General features: G+C 40.4%; 1 protein-coding gene across 4 annotated transcripts in view; it reads right to left on the bottom strand.

Annotated features, from left to right (window-relative positions):
• Positions 1 to 20,658: 20,658 nt before the first annotated feature.
• The window catches only part of hlx1 (H2.0-like homeo box 1 (Drosophila)), a 4,185-nt gene continuing 3,154 nt past the window's right edge, over positions 20,659 to 21,689 (bottom strand). For all 4 annotated transcript variants that reach the window (XM_020518392.2, XM_020518393.2, XM_020518390.2 and 1 more), the window contains exon 4: positions 20,659 to 21,481. In XM_020518392.2, the coding sequence (XP_020373981.1) occupies positions 21,158 to 21,481 (324 nt within the window). In that variant the 3' untranslated portion in view covers positions 20,659 to 21,157. The remainder of the gene's footprint in view (positions 21,482 to 21,689) is intronic.

Genomic DNA, 21,689 nt, shown 5'->3' on the forward strand with positions numbered 1-21,689 from the left:
CCAGCATCTGCAGTTCCTACTATCTCCTTAACAAATGACTGTTGGCTCTGTAGAGTATGGAAAATTAGAAATGGAAAATAAGGAGATGGCAGATTAATTGAACTAATATTTTGGATCAACGTTTATCATAGAGGATACAAATAACGTTCTGGAAATAGCTGTAAATCAGGAAATGGAAGGAAAGATGGAGTACAAGAAAATTTCAATCACCAGAGAAAGTGATAATCAGATAATTATTGGAGTTTTGGGCTGGCAAGTCCTGAAGTCCTGAAGGACTTATCAAAGGTTGTAAAAGAAGTGTGTCTATTGAAATAGGTGATGTGTTAGACTTTTCTCCCCCAATCTAGATACAGGGATGTTCCATTTGATTGGAAAATAATGAATATAACTCTTGAGGTTGGTTGGCTTGCCGAACTGGTTTGTTGTTCCGCAGACATTTCGTTACCATGCTGGGTAACATCTAAGACCTATAGTCTCCCTACCAGGCACACCATCGCACAGATTAGCCAAGGAACTACAAAGGAGACTCAGGCACCTAGTCAACAAGTCACCCCACTCAATCCACTCAGCCCAAGAATTCCTCAACTCCATCAAAGACATAAGGATAGACAACGAAGAGGCCATGATATTGTTTGATGTCACTGCCCTATTTACATCAATAGACATACCACTAGCAAGGGAAACAATGACAGCACCACTGGAACAAGAGCAAGACCTCAGTGAAACCATCTCCACAGACAACATGCTCAAACTACTGGACCTATGCCTCACCACCCAATTCACTTTCAACGGCCAAACATACGAACAAATCAATGGGACACCCATGGGATCGCCTATCTCTGGACTCATAGCAGCGACAGTGATGCAAAGACTAGAAAGGACAGCCCTTCCGCTAATCCAACCAAAACTATGGATATGCTACATGGACAACACCTTTGTCATCATTAAACAGACAAAACTAGAGGAGACACACAAACTTATAAACAACACCCTCACCGGAATAAAATTCACCAGAGAGGAGGAGAAGAACAAACCGCTCCTATTCCTGGACGTCATGGTAGAGCACAAGACAAATGGGGAACTCCAAATGAAAGTACACAGAAAAGCCACTCACACGGACCAGGTACTGAACTTCAATAGTAACCATCCCAACACACACAAACAAAACTATGTGCGAACACTATTTAAACGGGCAACAACACACTACAGCAACACAGAACTACGCCAAGAGGAAGAAGAATACCTCTTCCAGGTTTTCAAGGATAATGGATATCCAAAAACCTGCGTCAGAAGATACCTACACGAACAACATCAGGAAGATACTACATGCCCCGACACACTTATCATACTACCCTACATCAGGAACACATTGGAACTAACCACAAGAGTGGGCATCAGAGTGGCACACAAGCCCACATCAACCCTATGACAACTGCTCACCCGAACTAAAGACCCATTCCCTGCCATGGACAGAGCCAATGTCATCTACAAGATCCCCTGCAGAGACTGTGAGAAACACTACATCGGACAAACAGGAAGGAAACTAACAACAAGGGTACACGAACACTAACTGGCTACAAAAAGACACGACCAATACTCACTCATCTCAATTCACATGGATAGGGAGAACCACCAATTCGACTGGGACAACATCAAAATCCTGGGACAAGCTAAGCAGAGACAGGCACGGGAATTCCTAGAAGCCTGGCACTCCACAAAGCATGCCATTAATAAACACATGGAACTCGACCCCATATACACTCCACTATGAAGGAAAACCGGAAGCGAGGCAATCCAGCTCAACGGACTCCAGAGTTTAAAAACCAGACAGGAAAACACAGTGATGCTTCATCGGAGGCTGCACTGAGGATGTTACCCAGCATGGTAATGAAACATCTGCGGAACAACAAACCAGCTCAGCGAGACAACCAACCTCAACACCCGCAACCCAAGCTACAAATCTACTCCAAAAGCTTAGTGAATATAACTCTTTCATTCAAAAAGAGAAGAAGACAGAAATCAGGAAACTACAAGCCAGTCAGCTTATTATCTGGGAAAGGATCAGAAGCTATTACTTAAAAAAATTGCAGCAAGGTAATCAGGCAGAGTCAACATGGCTGTGTGAACAGAAAATCATGTTTGGTTGATTGGTTTATTGATTGATTGATTGATTGTCATGTTTACCAAAATACCGTGAAAAGGTTTATTTACAAGTGGAACAGGCAGATCATAGTAAGCAAAGAACGTGCAGATCAAAGCGACTTAGCCAGAGGTTTGGTTAAATTGCACAAGGCGCGCACTAGGTGAGATCAATGTTAGCAAGATCAGCGTTATTTGAGGCTAGAAAGTCCATTCATCAGCCTGATAACAGCCAGAAGAAGCTGTTCCTGAACCTGCTTGTGTGTTTGTTCAGGTGTCTGTATCTTCTGCCTGATGGAATAGATTGTAGGCGGTCATTACCAGGGTGCAATGGGCCTTTGATGATGTTGGCTGCCTTTCCACAGCAGCGAGCCGTGGCAGAGCAGTTGCCATACCAGGCCATTATGCACCCGGACAGTATGCTTTTAATGGTGCATCTGTAAAAGTTGGTGAGGGACCTTATGGACATGCCAAATTTTCTGAGCTGCCTGAGGAAGAAGAAGCACTGTTGTGCCTTTGTGACTGTCGCATCTATGTGACAAGCTCAGGACAGGTGTCGGTTAGAGTCACTCCGAGGAACTTGATGTTGTCTGTCCTTTCAACCTCAGTTCCATTGATGTAGATGGGGTCTTGTTCTCCTCCTTTCTTTCTGAAGTCAATAATCCGTTCCTTAGTTTTGCTGATGTTGAGAGACAGATTGATTTCATTGCAACACGTCCCCAAGCCCTCTATCTCCCTTCTGTGGTTTGACTCATCATTGTTAGATATCCGTCCCACTACATGGGTGTCATCAGTGAACTTGTAGATGTCGTTCATTCAGAATTTGACAACAGAGCTGTAGGTTTACAGGGAGTACCATAGGCGGCTGAAGACGCATCCTTGGGGGAGCTCCAGTGTTGAGTGTTATTGTGGAAGAGGTGCAGTTACCTATCCGCACTGATTGCAGTCTTTGGGTCAGAAAGCTGAGGATCCAGTTGCAGAGGGCGGAGCAGAGATCAAGGTCATGCAGTTTTGAGATCAGTCTGCAGGAGATAATGGTGTTGAAGGTGGAGATGTGGTCAACAAGCAGGAGTCTGATGTCGGTGTCCAGATGTTCCAGGGATGAGTGGAGGGCTAGGAATGTGGCATCCTCTGTGGACCTATTATGTCAGTAGGCAAATTGTAGGGGATTGAGGCAGATTGGGAGACTGGAGATAATGTGGGCCACAGCCAGTCTCTTGAAGCACTCCTTGATTATTGTGGTCAGAGCCACTGGGTGGTAGTCATTAAGGCAAGTTGCATGTGATTTCCTAGGTACGGGGATGATGGTGGTCTTCTTGAAGCAGGTGGGGACTTTGGTTTGTAGGAGGGAAAGGTTGAAGATGTCAGTGAATACCTCTGCCAATTGGTCTGCACAGGATCTGAGTGATCGGCCAGGAACACCGTCCGGATCCATTGCTTTCCTTGGGTTGACTCCCAGGAAGACTGGTCTAACTTCTGAAGTGGTGACAGAGGGAACAGGTGGGTCTGGAGCTGTCAGGGTAGGCATTGCCACACTGGGGCTATTCTGCTCAAACCGAGTATAGAAAGCACTGAGCGTATCAGGGAGGGACGCTATCTTACACTGTTTCATTTTGTATCCCATAATGTCGTTTAGGCCTTATCATAGGCAGCGGTAATCTGTTTGGGCCTCTAATGTGGTCCACTACTGCCTCTTGGCATCCTTTCTGGCTTTGCGGTGGTCATATCTGGATTTCTGTATTGGTCTGGGTCACCTGACTTGAATGCTGCACATCTGATCTTGTGTAGGAAGTGGATTTCCAGGTTCATCCAAGGTCTACAGTTGGGGAACACTCGGATTGACTTCTTTGGTACACAATCCTCCACACATTTGCTACTGAAGTCCACGGCTGTGATGGTACACTCGTCTAGGTTTTCCGCTGAATATTTGAACACAGTCCAGTTTAATCAATACACGAGCTCTTTGAGGAAGTGACATAAGCTGTGGATAAAGGGGAACTGGTTGCTCTACTGCACTTAGCTTTCCAGCAGATGCTTGATAAGTCACCAAATCAAAGCTTATTGTGGAAAATAAAAACAGAAGGTGTAGGGGGTAGTATAATTAGCATGGATATAAGATTGGCTAGCTAACAGGAAACAAAGAATTTGCATAAATTAGTCATTTTTCTCATTGGTAAGATATAATGAGTGGTGTGACACAGGGATCAGTGTTGGAGCCTCAACTTTATGCAATTTATATAAATGACTTGGATGAAGGGATCAAAGGAATGGTTGCTAAATTTGCTGATGACAAAAGGATATGTTGGAAAGCAAATTGTGAAAGGGTTTTGAGGAAGCTACAAAGACAGCATAAATGAGTGAGCAAAGATTTGGCAGATGGATTACAATGCAGTAAAATCTGTAATTGTTCATTTTGATGGACAGAATAAAAAAATCAGAATATGATCTGAACAGTAAGAGTGGCAAAAGATTAATATTCAACAAGCAATTCAAAAAGTTAATAGGCTCGTATTATTCAGTAAAGGGGAAATGAGTACAAAGGTAGGAAGGTTTTGTTTCAGTTATACAGAGCATTTCTAAGACCACATCTGAATTCCAGTGTACAGGATTCATTCCTTAATAAAAGAAGGATATAAAATATTGGACCAGATTAGCAGTTCACCAGAATTTACCAGCGTATTATCTGGAGTGAGCAGGTTGTCCTCTGAGGAAGAAACGTTGAATTAGTTAGGCTTGTATTCATTGGATTTCAGAAGAGTAAGAGACAACGTAACTGAAATGTATAAGACCCTGATAAGCTAGAACTGAGGGGAAAACCTTTAAATCAAGGGTTCACTCATTTAAGACAGATATACAAAGACTTTTTTTCTTACAGAAGGTCGTGAGTTTTTGGAAGTGTGTTCCTCGCAAGATGGTGGAAGCAGAGTCTTTGAATATTTTTAAGGCAGGGGTAGACATATTCTTGATAAGTAAGGGGGGGCGTGAAAGGTTGCAGGGGTGTGCGGGAATGTGGATTAATCAAATCAGCCATGATTTTACTCAATAATAGAGCATGCTTGATGCCAAATGGCTTACTCCCTCTTCTAATTCAAATGGGCATATGTTTAGAACTAAATATAATCTTAGAAAGTTCATAACAGAATGTTGGGTACACCCTGCAGTTAGGCAACATGAAAGGTTGGCTGACCAGTCTGAATAACGAACAAACCATATAGTAATAGCAGGCCTGTCACTGGCAACTAGGATGTGTAGTATAATGAGGTATGTTAGACTAAGTCTCTCAAGGGTTAACTGGAATTGTGTCTGATGTTATAAAAGGATGTTATAAATAGTTACGTGATGTGAGACTGAAAGAAAGTAAGGCTGGCCAAAAGCTAACGAAAGGAAATGTTTCTCATAGCATTTGTTACATAGACTGTTTCTCAGTCACTGGTGTTGCATTGTTGAAAATACTGCAGCCTAATAATCCAATAATTTAGGAATCTTCGTACTTGGCCATAAAGAGCCAAGCACAAAACACCTTAACAGATAGATTTATTCTAGTAAGCTAGTGGAATGCTGCTGATGCACTGTTCTGGTAAGCTACGTGGTTGTTAAACTCAAGAACAGCCCCTGTGCATGTTTGGTGTCCTTAAACTATGGCTTTGCCAGTGTGCTCAAGAGACTTTAGAAAGTTGGTTGTTCCTTAAAGAGGAACAATGTAGATCCCATGTTGGGCAAACGGAAATTCTGCAGGCATTGAATTCCAAGCAAACTGATTGAGAAATGTTTAAAATCTTTTTGGCTGGTATTTTCCACATTGGCTTTAAGCAGAATTTCCACATTGGCATTTTCCTCCATTCACATCATCTTGTTCAGTTCTCTGTTTGAAGACAGATTTGACCCACAGTACTACAACATCCACCACAGGTAAGGCGAGAAGGTATGTCCTGAATCTACCTTACCCAGAGCAGGGATCAATGCCCATGTTGTTAGCATCAATCTGATCCACACAGGCTGACCAGCAACTGAAGAAAGTTCACTATCATCCCCACCATCACTTGTCAAGTACCTATGCTAAAACAAAATGCACTTGTCACTTGTAGAGGATTGTATTTGTAGAGGATCCATTCAAATAAATGAGCAGAAAATCATAGGCTGGCAAGTGGATAGCCCTATAATTGATTTTTATTTCGTCTAGCAATTAGTGCAGTTTAAAATTGATACTTTACACAAGTTATTCCTAAAACATGAATACCGTTATTGCGATGATATTAGATTGTCTGGAGTATAACTAGGCGTAACACTATAAGATCATGAGACATAGGAGTAGAAGTAGGCTATTTGGCCCATCAAGTATGCTCCACCATTCAATGAAATCATGGCTGATCTGGTAATCCACAACTCCACTTTCCTACTTTATCTTCCCTTAACCCTTAATTTCCTTGATTAAAATTCTGTCTCTCTCAGCCTTGAATATACTTAACAAGCCAACCTCCATAACCATCTACACTAAATAATTCCATATATTCACTGCCCTCTGAGAAATGAAATTCCTTCTGACCCCTGTTCTAAAGGGGCAACCTCTTACTCTGAGATTATGCCCTCTGGTCCTGGACTCTCACACAATGGGAAACAACCTCTCCGCATCCACCCTGTCAAGCCCCTTGGGAATTTTTTTTGTTTTAATAAGGTCATCCCACATTCTTCTAAACTCCAATGTGTACAGGAGCAATCCAAACTCAACTTCTCCTCATCAGGAAGTCCCTCCATATTTGAAATCAATCTGCGAACTTTCTTTGTGCTGGCTTCAATTCCAGTATATATTTCCTTAGATAAGTGGATCAAAACTGTTCACAGTATTCTAGGTGTGGTCTGATAAGTGCCTTGTGCAGTTTTAGCAAAACCTCCCTTGTTTTATACTTCATTCCCTTTGAAATAAAGCCCAACGTACTGTTTGTTTCCCCTATCACCCAGTGAACTTGGATGTTAGCTTTATGTGATTTATGCATGAGGATTCCCAAATCCCTCTGTGCTGCCGCTTTCTCCATTTAAATAATATTCAGCTCCTCTATTCTTTCTGCCAAAGTGCATAACCTCACATTTTGTCACATTTTATTCCATCTGCTAAGCTTTTTGGCCCATTCACTGAACATATCTAAATCCTTCTTGCAACTTATCTGTGTCATTCTCACCACTTGCCTTCCTAACTATTTTGGGTGGTCTGCAAACTTGGCAATAGCACATTCACTTTCCTCTTCTAAGTCACTAATTGTAAATAATCATAGCCACCGCACTATCCCTTTGGCACTCCACTATTATCAGGTTGCCATTCTGAAAATGCCTGCTTTGTCCCAAGTCTATTAGTTAGCCAGTCTTCTATCCATGTTAATATACTCACCCTAATACCACAGGCATGAGCAATATTTGTAACGTTGCTGCTCAGTGAAGCTGTGAATGTCCCAGAGCTGCCAATTATCGAAGAAATAGTCATTTCTCGGCTCAACGCACGGAAATTGATACAAATATTTCCAAAATGTCTGCATTTAATCGTAAATTTAAAAAAAAACATCGTTGAACCAATTAAGCTGCTTTAGTAACTAAAGCTAACCATCTTTGTTAGGTTTGACTTAACAAGAATAATAATCCAAGTATATTCAATGCCCCAGAAATTATTTTCTCTACCCGTAGTCCCTCCTTTAAGACCTTCTAATAAACCACTCACTTAACACATTTTATCATCCCTCTTAAAAGCAAGCTTGATTGTTGTCTGATTAGCTCAATGTCTTGAAATATTTTTTCCACATGTACCGTGGTCTGTGCGTGTAATTTGTTATCGTTAATTACCAGATACATGGACGCAATACAACACGCAGCGTATTCATCCCGCTCAAAGCTCTTTAAATTTTAATGGGAAAGTCTGAAATGTAACTTCAATGGTATCCTATTAGTCAAACATTATCATCCCGCATTATCAGCCTTACTGTAACTATCTTGTTAGGCAGTGTCTGCAGATTATATTGCATGCTGCCATTGGCCTAGAACTTTCATTCCTAATGCCAAGTGTATGTCTGAACATACTTTCACTCTTACTGTAACACAAATAACCGAGCAAATTAAAATGACGTTCAGTCTAAATTACTACCGGTGCATTTTTTTTTGCTTTTGCAATTTGAAAAGTGTAATTTAACGGAATAAGAATTGCACTCTGAATCTTAACAACTAATAGCTATAACTTGCAGGCAATGCTGAAATTTAACACTTTCCTTTCACTCAGAGCACAAGCACTTTCAGTCTGTCATCAGATCATAAACGCCGCGCAACGCTCTCCTTATAACCATCCCAGGCCAGAAGGTCATATATTCTTCAGACTGTACTGTACCATTTATTTTTCCGTAAGTTCTTCTGTTTATGTCACAAGCGTCTACGGCAGCATTCCCCAGCACCCACAGATATGATATGTGGCTCACTTTAATAACCTTGACATGTGGTTGCTGCGAATCCTAATTTACAAATCATTGAACACTTTCTACATCTTCGTGGAACAGGCCTAGCCCGGGAGGGCTGTTCTCTGTCTCTGTCACGGTGGAGATACAACACGCGGCTCAGGGAAAAAAAAAACACCTCTCAAATCACCTTACACTTGAAAACAGTTATTGATGACAAGAAGGTGTAGCTGACCTGGGATTAGCACTGTTTCTTCTCAAGGAGCACTGAATCCTCCCGCCTCTTCAAATTAATGGACAACAGTTTAGACAATAAAATATCAACCTCAGAAGTTGAGATGGTAAATTGAGGCCCTGTGTATTCTTTATTTTGGACCTGAAAGCTCCCATGTTGTTATGAACAGCCGGAGTCTTAGCCCTCCAGTACCCTGATCAATATTTAATCCTTGAATCAATAGGCCTAATAATCTGGTCATGGTCACTTTGTTCTAGATGGGACCTTGCTGCGCGTAAATTGGCCGCCGCTTTTCCTGCGTTCTAACAGTGACTACACTTCAAAAGTTCTTCACTGGCTTTCAAACACTCGGAGTCCTGAAGGTGACTACATGAATGCAAGTCTTAAATGACTCTCTTTTTCTTTGCAGATGTTCAGTTCAATGTTTAGTGTTCGCTCCCCCGAAACCTCTTTCTAATTAAGTTTCAGTTATCTTACGGTTGACCTACCAATGGAAACAAAATCCCCGGGTGAGAGTTTTATCGGGGAATTGTTTGACTGTAACAACGCGCACCAATTTCTCATTCTGCATTGTCGCCGGTCAGTTCAAAAGTCTGCCTTCCGTGACATCGATTATTGTCAGAAAAAGAAAAGAACAGGATAATCTGAGAAATTCGACAGAACTGAACGTTTCTTCCTGATTTCTCATTTGAATATTATACTATTTCGGAACATAATGGATCGTTGAACTATTGTCCCCAAAGTAATGAGTTCCATCGCCAGGATAACTGCTCATTTACAATGATGCATGGAACACAAAGAGCACAAATTGGAATCAGTTCTGTTCTAGCAGGTAGTGGTCAGTATTTCGGTAATATTGAACGATCAATGTTGCACTCACTGGTCTGGCAAAGTTAATGGCTTAGAACATCTAAATGGCTGAATCAACACATTGTGGAGCTGGAGAAACACAGCAGGCCAGCAGCATCAGAGGAGCAGGAAAGTTGACGTTTCAGGTCAGGACCCTTATTAATTTCTGAAGAAGGGTCCCGACCTGAAACGTCAGCTTTCCTGCTCCTCTGATGCTGCCTGACCTGCTGTGTTCTTCCAGCTCTACGCTGTGTTATCTCAGACTCCTGCATCGACAGTTCTTACTGTCTCTAAACGGCTAAATTGGTGTTTACAAGTATGAATATGTCAGGTACATGAGAAAAAACGTGGCACCCTTCAATTATCTCATAACGTCTCCAAACAATCCTGGCACTGTTTTGGAACATGAAACTTCCATTAATTATAATGAAGACTTGTCTTTGTAAACTTTTTTTTTCCAAATTGATGGAGTATTACCAGTATCAAAATGTCAGAAAGCAACCGGCTTTGAAGGAAATTAGCTTCAAAATTCTTGTATTCAATTAGCAAATAGGAAATAAGTTAAAGTAGCGGAAGAGATATGGGAATAGCAACGATCAGCTATTATTGATTTATTTACAATAAAATATGACGGAGCTGAGTTTTAGATTCACTGATGGAAAATGGTAATGTTACGCAATTTTGTTTGTATCCGCTCCCGTCTGTTCGAGTAAAGGTTATGTTGGGGTAATGTTTATTCAAAGTGGATCAGAAAACGTCTCGCAATTTTGTTTTTTGGGAGGAGTGGGAATCAGATCTGTTCATTTTTTTAAAAAAACAAGAAATGAAGACATCTTAGCATCTGCCTTTTAAAGCCTTTAAATCAACCGAATGGCCCAGCCAAACCAGCGATGCTTCAAGTAGCATTTTTCTTTAACTGAACATGTAAAGTTAGGCAAGTGCGTAGACTGGTGCGATAGTATTAATTTGAACGTTTTCCTTTTAGGTAACAGCAGGACTGTAGATGTCCTCGGATCTGTGTCCTTCCCTCGCTCGATTAAGATGTGTTCATTTCTGTATATTCACACTTTGAAAGGGACATGAAATAAAAGCTAGCGCATGATTTCGAGAAAAATACAGACCTTCACAAATAAAGAACGTTCGCTCTGCAATGATAATCGAAGGTACAAAATAAAAACGGTACAAAAACAGAAGTTGTTGGCAAAGCTCAGCAGGTCTGGCAGTATCTGTGAAAAGAAATCAGAGTTAACGTTTCGGATCCGGTGACCCTTCCTCAGGACCTGAAACGTTAACTCTGATTCCTCTTCACAGAAGCTGCCAGATGTGCTGAGCTTTTCCAGCAATTTCTGGTTTTTTTGTTTCTGATTTACAGCATCCGTAGTTCTTTCGGTTTTTATAAATTATAAACGCCTCTAATTCACAATGACAAGAAGATAGCACCTGGTCATTAATAATCGCCGGAACTGTGCAAACCGAAAGCACCAGTCAACGATTGCAATTAAAAGGTCCACCAGCAACATCCGCCAAGCACCATTTCTATGCCTATGCATGTGACCGGTATTTTAATTTCTGTACCGTTCACCGATGTAATGGTTATTAAAAATGTATGGCTGCAGGGTGTAAATTGGCTTCAGGAAAATGTATTTGAAAATTAATATCTGCTCCCACGACTGGAGACTGGGGAGCGGGGTCTAAAACCGTACTGCGGACCATAATCAACTTCTCGCACGTAGACAGGAAAGTAAAATAAATATATACAATGTAGTTATTATTAAACAAGGGAAGCGGAATGAGTCTTTGATCTGAAAGCGAATAAACGAAGAATGAATAACCTCTGCCCCATCGTCTGGTCAAATGAAAGTTATCAAGATATCAGTTCCATCGTCCCAATAAACGGAAATTTTGGCGAGATTAAACCTTGGTAAAAAAAAAGTTTGAATAAATCAACAAAGACTATGGAAACTTAGCGCTCAATGCAGTATTTTATCTTGTTAGTGTGTAGCATCGTTCTGTGCAATGTTGGAGCGTGAGTGAATAGATGGGGTTTCGGGGGTGGTCTAATTGATGGATAGAGTGGAGATTGCTGATTCGGTAACAAGTGATCTTACTTCGAAAAACGTTTAACTTTCGCGTTTAAACGTTAAGAAAGAACTTTCGTCCATTTTACTAATAAATTTGATCTTCAATATCGATTTATTTCAGGGCACCCACGAGGCCACTGAAAAAAATACACGAGATTTCTTAAAGAATCGATGAGATACAGGTAGTTTCAAACCATGAGAGTTTCTTTTTGGACCTCGATGTAAGACAATGTACGTAAAAATTAATTTTTTTGCTTGTCTCGGCCCCTCTGGGAAATCGAGTACTGTCAACATTCTTGTACAAATGTTGAATGACCCCTAACATGAGGAGTCGGGGAAGGTTTGTTTTCGTTGCTGTGAGGAAATCAAACCAGAAGGGCGCCAAACGAAAGTTGCTTTCACTCGATGCAATAAATAAATCTTGGTAACATTAAAAAGAAATCGCCAGAATCTCAATAATGCTGATCTGTTTATTTAGCGCGTGAAATGGTCGTGGATTTAACCGCCAGCTATTAGGAGATTGTAAAGTGAAATTCAAGCTGCAGCTGCAAAGCGGAAAGCTGCATTTCTCGGGAGGATCTCCCTCTTTCCGGAAGGCAGGAAAGCTCATACTGTTCACGACAGAAGAGGGAAAACTTGCCTGTCTTCAGGGGGACCTCAATCAAAGATATTATTTTCCCACAGCCTGGGATCAGACAGCCTTTTATGACTGCAGCCTTAATGTCAAATAAATCATATTTTAATTTACGTCCTGTAATTCGGATCGATTGAGATGTCATGTCGAGCCTGTAAATGATCATTTCGCCTGGAAGTTGAGAGTCGTCGCTATGAATTCTGCATCCCGCTGGCTCCGTAACTCCCCCCAAAAAGGCAAGCCACGTTGCTGCTGTAATGGGGTGACACCAAACAGTTACATTCATTTCCTAACTCATCCATTAAAAACACAGGTTCGGGAGATGTTTTATGGTTTCCTTGTTTAAAAAAAATCTAAAATGACGTGGCTGACAGACACTGATTGATTTAACAGACTGTTTTCAGTCCTTAATAAGTTAATTTCCATACCATTTTCCGTATCATCAGCTTATTTCAGACATCAGATGATTTACTGGCTAAAGCTAGTTTTGTGATTTTTTTTACTCTGAACTGAATGGGACAATGAAGCTCATTTCCCAGTTTCGAAACGAATGGTTTATTTTATGAACGGGTTGTCTATTGCGTTCACTCAAGCCAGAGATTTGCATGTTTTGTTTGTGCGTGTGCGCCGGCCGAGAGAGCGGGCGCACTGATAAGCAAGAAGTTTGTATTGATGTGAAAATGTTGACATTGGATTAAAGTGGTGTGCATTAGGACGTCCAGCAGAATTCTTACTTCATATGCGCTCTAAAACAGTACTCAGCTTCAACACGCATTACAGTGTTGTATGCAGGTCGTTTAACCGAAAGTAGTTTGGAGGTGATTTTCTGATCACTACAGTTGCACCTAATTATCAAAGTGCAATTTCTGAACTTTCTAACACAGTTGACTGAGTGAATACTGTCATTGTCAGAAAATCTGTAAAAACTCAATTTCTATGCAATTGGACGCGTCAACAAGTTATTGTGCAACTAGGGAGATAAAAGAGCAGATGTAATTATTTATTCACCCTGCTTTTTTTATTCGATTGGCATAAACGATCGGAGATAAATGTTTGTATTGTCATTTTAACCACAGGACAAGTTTATCATAATATTTTTTGTATTATTTATATCTAGCTAAATACATTTAACTTCTCACACTTCCCGCGTTTTTGTCATGTTTATTTGGCTTTCGTGATAATTAGGTTTTTATGGTTGTCTACGTTTTACTGAGAATTCGGAGGGTACAGTAATGATGATATCAAATAATTCTGCCTTTTGGAAAAAAAATAGCAATGGCAAACCTGGTGGACCTCGCTATGATTGTTTTATTGTACCGCAACCACTAAATTGATTCTAAAAGTGTGCTTTCTTTTTGTAAGCTACTATGAAATGGTTAGCTGATTCCCTGCAGACAACACTGCCTCTGCCAAGAGTTAAAGGATCAGGATAAATACAGTCTGTGTTTGAATTATGATCCACACAGATGACTTTTCAAGGATTCCCAAAATGCTGGTTTGTAAATGAAGATTGCAGTTATTTTAGGCCCGATCCTTCAATTTAAGTCATGGAAAATACCAGGGTGAAATGATCTATCCATTATTACCCACGGTGAATATGTGTAAAACGGTAATGCTAATAGGACTGTTCACACCATGTGCCTGTTTGCTTGTCTTTGTTGTATATCTCTGCAAATATTATATCAGTCCTATCACCTTATTAACCTCTTCAAAGGCCAGAAGAGCACGCATCTAATTAAAAGGATCGATTCACATTCCGCTCAACGTGTAATCGCCGTTGTTTTAATTATGTCGGCTATTAAAACGCCTTCATTGACTTTTTACCTTCGGAAATCTATAGAATATGACTTGATGGTAGTGCAATAACGTATTTCCCCTTTACTGGCGAATACGTAGTGCGTGGACTTCAGGGTGCTGTCCTGTGAGACAGTTTTTCAAGGGGAAAAGAAGTTAGTTATCATAAGAAAGTTTCCACCCAGCCATAACATTCTCCATCGAGTTGCTCTAATGCCTGGGGAAGCATTCGTTGAATTAAGCGTTCCATGAACCTATGTATCATTAGAACAGTATAACGATGTCACCTTGTCTGGCCCTGGCTCTTTACAGAACCCATTTGTTGAATATCAGAGTCATATCCAGCTGATGAATTACAGCACGAACCTCTTTGGCTCAATATCTTCTTTCATAGGCATTCTAATTTAATCCCTTTTAGCCGTTTATGTAAAGAATGTTAGCGGTTGAGATGTAATGCCTTTAAGTACTGTACTGCAGAGCTAGTGAAATTTATAGTCTGTGTATATATTCTGGCTCCAGATATCAGCAGTATAATGGATGGCTGTATTTCATGAATCCAAGTATATCTTCCCGGCTGCTAGGAATCAAAAGTCATTCCATTTATGGTACACTAATGTCTCTTAGTTAATCCACAAGACAGGCAATAAAATTTTGTAGTAGATGTACTGTTTGATAACAAAGAACTTTTATTGATTATAGAAACGTTCTAAACTAAATAAACCACCTTTTTATTATTATATCTGTGGGCAAACTTTACAGCAGTGATTAAGGCAGCAAAAGATACAGTAAAATCCGGGTAAATAAACTCTAAACCTGTTTTGAAGCAAATGTACGAATAGACGTAAAGCAGGGAAAGCAGTGGAAGATGTGTTTTGCAGAATTAAATCCACTCGTTATTGACGCTATAAACAGATTTCAATCCCGGATTACGTTGTTGGTTTTCCCACTTTGTGACACATGGCTAAAATATAACTTTTTGAGTAATAAAGTACATGCCTATTAGTGCTTAAATGCTTTTCAACCTGCACAATCCACGTAGATTTTTTTTGAAAAGAAAACGTTTAATTAAAAATGTCAGGTTTGCAGCTTCAATGGGGATTTTCTGATGCAGGATCAAACCAGCAAAACACTTGCTCATGTCTCTCCTCTGAGCACTGCTGTGCTTTTCCATCACTGCTGCTCCAATTCAGATTCCCAGCAATACGTTATTTTATCAGAAAAAAAATGGGTCTTCCTATTAATATATTGCGTGCATGTATAAAGGCAAATACGCTGAATGTTAATAGCCCCAAACAGAATTTGGTCATAATGGCATGAAGCGAGAGAATGCAGGAGAGAATGTTTGCAACAGCTGGGCGCTGTGATGGGTTCGGGGTTGCTTTGGTTGTGAGTTATAGTGCATTCAGATCGTAAGTTAAATGATTTCCGAATCTTTTTAATGTAGGATAGTGGAATTAAGAAATAGCTCTCATTAAGTGCGAGTGTCGACGATGTCTACAAATTGAATTTTGGAAAGCAGAAAGAAAAACAACGCCAAAATATGTCAATCCCATGATATATGTAGATATCGACGCGAGTTATTGAAGTACCTCAATATTTACAATGTGCCAGTGAGTAGCCGGCTTCAGTGCTGCAACACGTGGGCAGAGATGCTTATCAGAAATCTATCTCTTCACAATTTGTTTTAATTCCATGTTTCCAGGAGGAAGCACCTGCTATAACATGGTCTGCACACAACTCCCGTGCAACACGACGACTTTAATGTTGTATATTTCTCTATGAAGAGTTGTAGAAACGAATTGTGACATTTCAAAGGGGATGTGTAAATATTAGCTGTATCATTCTATATACACATGCTTCCATATTTTTCAAAGGTCGAATATCATGTCTAGGGTCTTGATGAAATCGCTATAAATTCAAATTTATTCCAAATTACTGATCAGTGTGGGTGTCTTACGATTGACATTCGATGAAGGATCCGCTTAAAATCGGGGTCGGTAACGTGCGTCCATAACAATGAAATCGGTTTTTTTTTTCGCAGCTGTTTCTACTTCCTTTAAAAGAAGAAAAGCTAAAATCTTGCTCTAATCCCGCCATCTGACCCATAAAACACTAATTAGTCGAACCGAGTCAATGATGTGCATTCGGAGTTTGCCAGCTGGTAGGTCTCACTGTCAACCACCTCCCCCCAAGCCCTGTCCCCTTTAACTGGACCTCACGGAAAGGCCCAGAGATCAATAATCAGTTTAATGGAGCTCATTAGGGTGATTGCCAGCCACCAGCTTGTGAATGGCCCAGCTCTTTTACATCCCAGTGTTCGCGCCTGTTTGGGGAAGAGTCTACTTTCTCCGAGAGCTCCAGTTTGTTTGTGTCCATGGTGAGGGCGGACAATACATCAAGCAAACAAGACCCTTCCTCCATCCCAACCAGGGACTGGGGCCTTGCAATGACAATTTGTTTATAGCGCAATACCGAGGGAGGTTAATTGCATGTTTATGGCTGGATCCGAATACATTTGCATCATCCTAGAGTACCCTAGTGTATGGTGATCTATGGGAGTAACAGCAAAAGGTCAAAAAGCCCCAATTACCTAAATACACTTACTGTCTGTTAAATAATGATAACATCCAATACTTTGAATTAAAATGTTTAAGTGATCGATTGCTCAGATTTATTTTTCCCACGGCATATAACTTATCTGTTATTCCTGTGTACGTTTAAACACAAAGGACACAATTGGTGCTATGCTAAGTAAGTTTCTGTTACAGTTGGGCACAAGATAAGATAAAGCTAAGAGCTGCAGGGCCAAGTTTATTTTTCACCTCTATATAAATTATTGATATCAGTATTGTCGCAGTTTAAAGTTGTCCCCGCTTCTCCAACCGCAATAGCCTGGAAGATATAGAATGTATATCAGTAAGCCAGTAAAAATCCACAGTGCCCCTAATGGAGATGATTTTTACTATGTTTCTGTTAAAACAACGTTTCTTAAGTTGTTATTAGATTTCAGATCTCCAGACGTGTAATGTGTGTCATTTCAGTCAAACGTGTGATGCCTGGTGGGGACTGGAGTGATAGTCTGTATTTTCATCTCTCTGCAATGTCCGAAAGTAATTCCAAACAAGCCCGAAAAAGAACAATCTCAAAAAAGTGAAAACGACAAATCACAAGACTTAGCAGAATTTCATACAGGTTGTGATTTTGTCAGTAAACTTTTGACAAATGCAGCCAAGTTGTTGTCATTCTGTTAACTGGGAAATATATTTAAATGTGACATTGTTGGGACGCAGTTCATTCATCTATATATTCTACTGCGCTCGTTTTCTGGAATTTGTCAAGTGAGCACATTCCCTTCAAGTCTTTCTATTCATTTAGAGTTTGCGGCTGTATATATTTAATGCCAGTCGCTTTTAGAGGCGAGATACTGAAGGTGATTTCAACTGAGTCTTTAATTTTCTTCACGACCAATCACACTTCAGTTAGTAAGTAACAATCTGATAACAGATTTGGCTTGCCAAAACATCAGCTGCGGGTTTATTTAATTTTAATAAATTAGTGTTTATTTTATAAAGTGAATAAAGATTTAGTGTAAACGGTCATTAGTTCTGATGAGCGTTGAACTGCAATAATAAGGTCGTTTATTTACTGAGAGAAGCAAAAGTTGACATTATAGATGTAACAATCTGTCTTGGTGGACGCCAGCCAGTCCAGAGGATTTAACAGGGACAGTCTACTATGGAAAAAAAGTTCTATTACTGAGTTGACTGGTCCTTGTTCAGATTTTTATTCCAGGTGGAAGGTTTTAGAGCGGATATTTAATCCTAAGGTTCCGCACAGAATACATGCCTGCAGAGATACGAGTCATGAAAGATGACAACCAAACTATAGAGACAACAAGGTGTAGAGCTGGATGAACACGGCAGGCCAAGCAGCGTCAGAGGAGCGGGAAGGCTGACGTTTCGGGCCTAGACCCTTCTTCAGAAAAAACCTAACTACAGTAGCCTTAACATCTGACTGTCATCGAACGTTTTGACTGGACGTGTACTTTTTTGTTTGGAAAGGTGGGTGATTGTGTAGGAAGTACTGGTTAGGTGAAGGGGATGGATTATGTAACTTTGTAAACGTCTATTGCATTTTCCACAGCGAAAAGGTATTCCGTGTGAGCTATGTGTCTGTTGTCCGAATTTCGACGCAAGGAAATTGGGAAAACCCGGTAATTAATGTTTACTGTCACCGCACTGAGGAAGAGGTGCAAACCGAACGGATATTTTCAAAATGAATAAATGCCTGCGGAAGTAAGAACGCGTGCGCTGATAAGCATCAATTTAGTCGGATCGTTATCTTTTAATTTTCTTACGCATTCCTTTATCGTTTATGAACAGGAAATACTTCTAGAGCTGAACACAACGAAACGAGCAATCAAATCCAAACCAATTTGAACGCTTGAAACTAAAAGTAAATGAAAATAGGTCAAATTGCTCGGGCAATATTGCTGTCTGCTATGACAAATTCGATGACCGGGAGAATAGAAGCGGCTGTTATCCACTTCAGCACTCGTTTCTGTTCACGTGTAAAATTGCGATTTAATTGTCTGTGTTGAAAGTAGTTATATATCTGGAAAGCTGTTAAAGTCTCAAAATTGTAGCTATTCAAAATAAAGTTGGCTTCACATTCATTAAAAAAAACAGCGCCCTGATAAATACATGTAATTTTCCATTTGCTTTGCAATGGTCGTGTTTCTACCAAGCGGAAAAATTAATAGCTGCAGGCCCTATTGGATTTGTTTGGTGATCTCGGCTTGAAAGATCACTGTCCTACTTCCTACAATCTGCACTTTCTTCTCTGGGTTACGCCATTGAATTTAATACTTGTCACTGGCTACCAACAAGGTTAACTCGCCCTGCTTTAAAGAGTTATAACTCTCTGCTATAATTAACACGAATCCATTTCAACTTGTTTATGATCTGTCTTGCTAGCAAAAGGCAGAAATCCCACTCCTAGCATTTCTCTAATGTTGACAGATCTCGCTTAAAACGTAGCAATGATGTAGGCCAAAAGGAGGGAGTTTGCAAGTGGTTTGGAGGATTTTATATTCAGTCTCTTAGAAACCATAGATCGGACCCGGGTATCATAATTTAAAAAAAAAACATTCTGCGCATTTAATTATGGAAATGTTCAAAGTCAAGCGCAAGTAGGCGAAGAAAGCGAACTTCAGCCTGCTCTCACTTTAACAGCTCCAAACCTTGCTGCCTTCTGTCAACGATACGTCAGATCAGAGTCAGTGACCTAATTTGGCAGCAGTCCAAAAATGTCAACCAAGTGAGAGTTCACTTTACTCGTACATTTACTGCGAGTGGACCTTCCAATGTGTATTACTGTTAGACTGAGGGCTGTTGCAAAATTATTGGGTCCCAAGATGATCTAATCGAATGAAGTGATAAACTGGATTTTTTCTTTAATCAATGCCCCTACCACTACTCCATGGATTCATCTTGGTTTACTTGTGGGATCTGTTTTTATTTTGAAATGGTCGGTGGTGACCGAATCAAAGTGTAAATATTACATCTCACATGTAGCTGGAGCATCGTTGGGACTGTCTACATGGGTTCCTGAGAAACACCTGGGTTTGTGAGCTTCTCAATCAATATTTTAAAACTGACAACTTTCCTGCGATTTTCAGTCTCCTCCCAACACACCACGTAACACCAAGATGTATTGGTTTGCCTTGTAATCTAACAGCGAGCAGCAACGGGTATTGAAGTGAAGGATTTTTTTTGTTGGGGGTGGGAGAGATCAGCACTCAATTGATATGGATTGAACTGAGCTGGGTACAGTCACTCGCGCAGTTAAATAAACACAGTCTCGTCATAAGCCTGGTAAGAGACGGTGTTAAAGATAAAAACGTATTTAGAGCTGCGTTTTCAAGCAACTCTTTGTTAAAACGGAGAAAAAGAAAAATTTTAGACCGTATTAACGCCTGGCTCATTACAAGAGTGAATTCATTATCAGAAAAAAAAGTATTTGTCGCTTTAATATGCCATGTACACTGGTAAAGATAAACGGCATGTAAACAGCGCCAACTCAGCATGGGCCTTATTAAACCAGATTTCTTTTAACGAATACAGGGTCATATTGATCATGTAGAAATCCCCAAAGCAAACTGCATCACCGTTCCTGCTTTGTGTGCACAATCTGTTTATAGTTAAAACTCAAGTAATTTATTATAATGCAAAAATAAAAGTTAAATATAAACTATTAAAATAATTAATTTTGAACAATGCAATATCAATGAATAGTTTGCTTGCTTGAAACTAAATTATTTTCTCTAACAAAGCAAGCGTGATTAAAGAATAGGAATGATTCACCAAATGGGTAAATATATTCGAAAATATTTAAAACATTTCCCCAAATTCATTTCCCCAAATACTTTGATCCCTCCTACAGTATTACTGAGGGCACATTCGCTGAGGAGATGGCAAAGAAATCGTAAGTACAACGAAGGCTTCTTAAACCAGTATACCCACTTTATTCCATATGTTCGCGATCAGTGCAAGCCTTTGAATCAACCGGCATGAAAGTGAAATATTGACCGTCATTTAAGCGTATAGACTTGGTAAGAGCAGTAGGTTGTTATTCTGAGTGTTAATACACGTGAGCGCAGACAGATGTTGAAGATATTATTTTTGTCTTTGGTAAAATGTATAAATCCACTGCCTCTAATGCTCCAGCTTAGGGTATACATAAAGCACATGGAAATCAACGTGGACAGATTAAACCCTATGATACAACATCATTCACTTCTAAAAGATTTTTAAACCAGTCTGTACGATGCCTTGCGCCGAACATTGTATTTACATATTTGCAATTTACAGGTAGGAAGTGGTGAGCACGATCTATTTCCCAGCTTCCTTTCGCAACAATATAACTTACTCTTGTTCTGAAAATGTCCTTTACCTCGTGGCAATCCTGTTAGTAGGGGCGGGGTAAAATTATTTCACATTTATAGCACAATTTGCAACGGAGATGGTGGGGCACTTGGTGGCGAGGAGCCGCTTTGCTTTAACTCGACAGTACTTAGGGAGGCAAGCCCCGACCTGATGACAGTCGCCTTGTGATCAGGACACTCGTTCACCTCAATGTCTTTCTCATTAACGTCTGTCAATTCGGAGTCACTTTTCTCATTGTCACTCAGGCTCTCCCTCACTCGCTGCTCTCCCTCCAGAGGCGCTGGTTTCTCCAGCTGCTCCTTCTCCTTCTCTCTCTGGGCCTGCGCTTCCTTCGAGTGCCTCCACTTCATCCGCCTGTTCTGAAACCACACTTTCACCTAGTGGGAGAAGGACAAATCCCGCAATTTAGCAAAATCTTCAGTGTTTTGTTTTATACATAGAACCCGGCGCTTCCCTGCCTACTTAGCCCCAGAAATCTGAAGCGCTTTCAAGCGGAGATTGTAGGAACTGCAGATACTGGAGAATCTGGGATAACAAGGTGCAGGGCTGGATGAACACAGCAGGCCAAGCAGCATCAGAGGAGCA

The sequence above is a fragment of the Rhincodon typus genome, chromosome 9, assembly GCF_021869965.1.
Source record: "Rhincodon typus isolate 14 chromosome 9, sRhiTyp1.1, whole genome shotgun sequence".
NCBI lineage: Eukaryota > Metazoa > Chordata > Chondrichthyes > Orectolobiformes > Rhincodontidae > Rhincodon > Rhincodon typus.